This window comes from Conger conger, chromosome 13 (genome assembly GCF_963514075.1).
Source record: "Conger conger chromosome 13, fConCon1.1, whole genome shotgun sequence".
NCBI classification, from domain to species: Eukaryota; Metazoa; Chordata; class Actinopteri; order Anguilliformes; family Congridae; genus Conger; species Conger conger.
Window position 1 is genome coordinate 22,469,035 of NC_083772.1, and position 6,406 is coordinate 22,475,440.

General features: G+C 38.0%; 1 protein-coding gene across 1 annotated transcript; it reads right to left on the reverse strand.

Moving 5' to 3' along the window:
* Nucleotides 1-5,256: 5,256 nt before the first annotated feature.
* Nucleotides 5,257-5,877, reverse strand: LOC133107405 (olfactory receptor 52D1-like). The gene is made up of 2 exons (XM_061216396.1): nt 5,773-5,877; nt 5,257-5,505 (listed from the first exon to the last, which is right to left on the reverse strand). The coding sequence occupies exons 1-2, from the start codon at nt 5,875-5,877 to the stop codon at nt 5,257-5,259; spliced, it is 354 nt and encodes a 117-aa protein (XP_061072380.1).
* Between the last annotated feature and the right edge of the window lie 529 nt (nt 5,878-6,406).

The following is a 6,406-nucleotide window of genomic DNA, read 5'->3' on the forward strand; positions in this document are numbered from 1 at the left end:
TGTGAAGCATATGATGTCTGAGCTCTGTCAGTCATGTTACCAGCACCACACAGCGAAAACATAAAATAGACATTTTTACTCAGTGGTACAGGGTACAGCATTAGTAACAACATAAAAATAACAGAGACAAAACATTATTTATTGCAAAGTATCCCCTATTGAAACAGTGCTGAATTAATCCAAAGTTTTTTATTTAATTGTATTTACCTTTAAACAGTCTTGAATTCCCTTGTAGTTGTTTGAAGTTCTTCTCTTAACTTTTATATTTCACACCTGAAATTAATTTAGACATTCTCTATGTTTTTGCAAAATACAATTCAATTTATTATTATTATTATTATTATTATTATAATTATTATTATTAACACACGCTGTAACGGCTTAATTGTTTCTTTTGAAAGGCTTTCTTAGTCGTAGATCACATCTAGACGAATGAAAGTGATATTTCAACCTTTGAGCCTTTTATAATCACCGTGTAAAAATACACACTGTGTGACGTTACAGCTCAGACATGCCAATAGCGGCGAGTTATCCAAGAGTCCCATCTCTCATTAAGCTGAGTATTGTTTTTAATGATATTATATTAAGCATGCCAATTATTGCTTCAAATTTACAGTCCTCAGCCAAGTTTTGAACCTCCTATTAAGTGAAGATGTTATGACCGTTTTTATGTTTGGGCCGAACAGTTAAATAAACAAACATTAGACTTATATTTCTTGGGAATCTACACACATACAGTAGTGTGCAGCGATGATTATACACTTAACACAATGAAGATAAATCAGAAACCAAGTACTATTCAAGTCTTTATTTCATGTAATATTGGTTCATGTAGATGAAAATAAGTAAACAGAGAACAATATATTGTGAAAACAAAAATAGTCTCTTTTGGAAAAAAAAATCAGTATCTAGTGTGGCCACCCTTTGCTTTGCTGATTTAATCATTCACATATTTTTTTATTTCTTCACTCATTAAACCATTCCATATGGTTTGAAGTTCATTCCAAAGAGATTCTTTCAATGTTACAACAGATTTATTTATCTTGGTATCCAGCAAATCCCAGATTTGCTCAATTGGATAAAGGTCTGGACTTTGAGCGGGACAAGTCATAACTTTTATGTCACCAGATGATTCTCTTGATCAAGTGACCAACCAGCATCATGTAAGACTACAATGCGGCTACGGTTATGCCGGGGGGAACAGAGGAACCAAAAGCAGACTGGGGTGAAGAAAAAATGGCGGATTTAATAGCAACAGCTGGGGCAGACAGAGCGGAGTAAAAAAAAAACAAGCTAAGGTCAAAATCCAGGGGGTCAGTCCAAAAAGGCAGAGGTACAAATATCCAAAAAGCAAAGAAGAGTCCAGGGAAGCAGGCAGGGGTCAAAACCAGAAAACCAGAGAACTATATAAACAAGGGCAAGGACTCAGGAACAAGGGCAAGGAAACAAGGAGGCTAGAACTGGGGGAAGGAATCAAGGGCTCAGGACAAGAAAACAGGACAAGACAAACTAGCAGCGTGCAACTGAAAAGGACAGGTATAAATACACAGGGGAATGAGACAAACTAGGCGGGGCATGGGAGTGAGGGCGGTCTAACAAATAAACATCAGGTGAGACACATGAAAGGGTAATAGGACAATAACGAGGGGGAAATGAAAACACGGACTGGATTCACAATGACACACATGTAATACAAACGGCTCCGGACTAGAGAGTAGACAATTGCAGAGAATCAGGAGATAGAGAGAGACAGGTGCGAATACTTCGCTAAAAACTAAGCAAGTAATCAGTGATAGAATAGGAAGGCAGAGTTACAGAACAGGCGGCACGGATGGTGCAGTGGGTAGCACTGTCGCCTCACAGCAAGGAGGTCCTGGGTTCGAATCCCCGTCGGCCGGGGCCTCTCTGTGCGGAGTTTGCATGTTCTCCCCGTGTCTGCGTGGGTTTTCTCCGGGTACTCCGGTTTCCTCCCACAGTCCAAAGACATGCAGGTTAGGCTGATTGGAGAGTCTAAATTGCCCATAGGTATGAGTGTGTGAGTGAATGGTGTGTGTGCCCTGCGATGGACTGGCGACCTGTCCAGGGTGTATTCCTGCCTTTCGTCCAATGTATGCTGGGATAGGCTCCAGCCCCCCTGCGACCCTGTTCAGGATAAGCGGGTTAAGATGATGGATGGATGGAGTTACAGAACAGAATTGAAACTGGAGATGCGTTAGTAAGTTAGTTACATTGTGATTACAGTGATTTAAATTACAAATACCCAAAACTAGTGAATGTTAGTTTGACAAACATATTAGTGTGTTAGTATAATTAGTACTGTACGAATTCTATGTTAGTTGGGATTAGTATATTAGTGCTATGTACAAACATGAAATGGAGAGAAAGCAGGAAGTAAGGAATGCAAGATTGGAAGGAAGATTGAACCCCGGAACTACCGTAAACACCCAAATAGTGGGGCACGCAGACAAGGGAGTTACTGGGCTAGTAAACATTCAGACTCAGACATCACAGGGGAAGACGAGTGCAAAGACTAATGAATGTAAACAACACCAGACATGAATATGAAAAATAATAAATTACAAGAATGATGATAATAAACAATGATAAACTAACACACAGAACACAGGAACATAACAGCTACGAACAATCTCACAGCGCTCCTTCCATTGTGCCATCATGTTTAACACTGTGACACTGCTCAAAGTTTGTGTTACCTTAAATACTGGAACAACTGACCATGAGAAGTAATTTTGCAGAATACTCTTGCTTCAAACCAGTTTAAACAAATGGTTTAGCATCAACAATCATGGAATGAGCCTTCAAACATGCATTCATACGCTATGCAAAAGTCAAAAAATAAAAATGATGTTTTCAGTGTTTCTGTTTATTAGCCATACTTTTACCCCAATGTAATTTTTTGTTCAATACATTTTCACCAAAATATTTTAAAGAAGTAATATATTAGGACCCCTTTTAGACAAACGTGGTGGTGTATAATCATCACTGCACACGACTGTACAACAATGCAATGCAAACTACATAAAATACGTAAAATGTACTATAAATAATTTTATGAGGGTTTACTGGCTGAAGTGTGGCCAGTGACTGTTTTACAGCACAGATCACTTCAACCTTTGGGGTATTGTACAGTATTTTCAGTGAGTTACTATGAATATACTTACATCATTCTTGTGTTATTCCTTGCTATTTCAAGCTATCCTGAGTGCGCATGATCCACCTTGCACCAAAGTTTGATCCATGATCCACATGATAATATTTTAGAGCACAGATATTTCCTCAGAATGAGTTTTTTTTTTATATATTAATGTCAATTACTCATGATATTATGGCTTTTATTGACTGAATTAATACTTGATTAAATTGGAATTGAAATGGATAGTTCTCTTCAAGTTAGGGTTCTATTGGATGGATTTAATTTTCTTTTAGTGCATGCCTTGATCAGTTGAAAATATATTTTATATATTTTGAGTTTCTGATGACCAATAAACTCTGTTAATGGCAGGTGGATATTCAAGGGTTCATGATTCAAGGCAAAAACATTCACAATTTGTCTGCTAATTTTATGCCGGCAGAGGTTGATGTTTATATACTGCCTAATTATTCCTCAAAACCTGTATAAGTGTCACGTTTCAGGTCTGTCTTGCCTTGTTTTATGTTTTATCATTTGTCTTAGTCACGTATTGTCTTATCATGTATGATGTTAGTCTAGGTTCGTCATGTTGTTTAGTTTATTTCTTGTTACGATTAATTGTCTTGTCATGCCTAGTTATGTTTTCGTTACGTTACGTTTACCTTGTTATGTTGAGTGGTTATCGTCTTAGTTTGTTTAGTGTTATGTTTTGATTTATGTTTGTTGTTACGTCAACTGGTCGTTTGTTTAAACATACACTTTTACATGTCTTTCCGCAACCTTGCATTCCGGCTTTCTCTCTCTCCCTTTCTGTCACTCACACCCTAATTGTTTAGTTTGTTAAATTACTAAAATCTACTAATGCTAGATCAGGATTGGGTAATACTAACATACTAATCATGTGTTCATGCTACCTTATGTTTCTTGTGCATGTCATTTACTAATTTACTAATGCTAGGGCAGGATAGGTTTATTACTAACGATTACTAATTACCTTGTTCAATTTGTCATCCATCGGACCTGTTTTCCATTCCCTTGCTGCTCTCTAACTAATTGTCTACACCTGTCTACACCCGCATTTATAGCCCAGTCGCACTGCTGTTCTTTGCGAAATTGTCTGCCTCTTGTCCATCAAAGCAACGCTTGAGCATTATATCCCATTGATTTCATGTTAAGAGCCAAGCCTGTTCTCGACCGCTGTTTATTGATTTCTGTTTCGTTGACCATCGCTTGTTTTTGACTACGTCCCCGCCTACTGCTATTGTACCTTTGCCTCGCTGCTTTGTTTATGGTTTCGACTTCCGCATCGCCCTCGACTACGACTCTGCCTGCCGCCCGCCTGTACTTCTGCCCCGCTGACAGCTCTCCTGCTACAGGACCTCCTTGCATGTCTACTGACTACGAATTTGCCTCTTCCTTCGGCACCGTGTTTTCTGATTATTTATTGTTTTATTGGTTGGATCTACGTGTATGGACTTTGCTTGTTTTGACTACGCTCCTGGGATTCGTCCCGAATAAAGCCCTGACGGGACTTTATATTACTATTGTTTCTGAGTCGTGCATTTTGGGTCCAACCTCCACGCACCCGTCTCAATAAGGGATTGAAAACTATTTCCTGTGGCCCATACAACCTGTGCTCCAAAAGGTTATGGTCCAGCTTCCATAACCTTACTGCAGGGGCCCTTGAGAGTGAAAACTGATCAAGAAATGAGGAGGAAACAAGTACTGTCACAATATAATAACTGAATTTTAATATCCCAATTGTGAATAAATGAACCTTAACCTGCTGATGTGTATAACTTCTGTGCAAATTGACATCCCTTTACAAACATCTTGGGATCAGAATGTAAATGGAAGTTTTTTGTGCTTAAAATCATGATCTACTGCACCCTACTCAATGTATCTTAAAGATCTTTCACACACACAAATCTGGATGAATTCATAAAAACGAACTAAAAAGGAAATACTATCTTCAGAAAGATAAATAAAACTCTAAAAAAGTGAACTATCCATCTCTGTTCTCATTACTCATTGCCCAGGATGAATAAAAAATGTAAATAACAGAGATGTAAAGTAATTCCAACATAATTTAACATAGAGATCATTTACTTTTTCTTACAATTAAGCAGGTTTAAAACATGAACTCTAATAGCTTGAATGCTGATTCCATAAATTACAGGGTTAAACAATGGGGGGATTATCAGAAAGTAAACGGACAAGAATATGCGAGCTTTATTTGGTACATTACTCATGTTAAACGAACTCTGGATGAGTTCAAATAAGACTCCCACAGTATAGTTAATCACAGTCACTAAGTGTGGGGCGCATGTTTGAAGAGCTTTGATTTGAGATTCCTTAGAAGCAGAGAGGCAGATTCTGAGTATTTGCGCATAGGAAAATAGTATCAGGACAGTCGGAAGACCAGGACAAATAATAATTAATGCCAATCCAACAATGCTCTCAACACTTATGTCAAAACAAGACAGTGATTGTAAATGTAAATTTGAACAATATATTTTGTCTATATGCCTCTGACAGAATGAAAGTCGGACAGTTGATATGAAATAAAGTGTAAAGTATACAAAGGGAACAACCCAGGATAATAAAATAGCTGTGTAAACCTTTCTAGGAGACATGAGGAGGTGATAGTGTAGTGGGTGACAAATAGCAACATATCGGTCATAGCTCATCACTGCTAAAATAGTAAATTCAACTATGCCATACATGAATAAACCATATACCTGTAGCAGACAGTGGGTAACAGTTATTTCATAATTCTGAGATAACAAACGGACGAGCATGAACGGAAATAAAACTGTACTGCCAAACATTCCATTAAGTGATAAGTTACATATAAACAAATACATGGGCTCATGCAGACCTCTCTCAATGTAAATTACCAAACATAATACTGAACTGATCAATAATACTACAATGTATAAAACAAGGAGACATAAGAAGTATAAATATCTATAATCTTCCAGGTCAGTGTATGCTGTCAATATGAAGGAAGTCACTGCTGATATATTTTCCATGGTCACCTGGATGTAGAGTCAGTGCTGCGGAAAATGTGAGGGTTTGTGAAAATATTTTAACACTGAGGAGTTCAAGTGCCTCAGCCTTCCGGCCGTGGCGGTGGTACTGGTCTTTTAATTTCCCCCTCGTGGAAATTCTCTGTTCTCCCCCTCTCTGACCTGTCCATATCCACTTTTGAATTCCATTCTGTTGCAGTATCCTACCCTACTAACCTTTTCA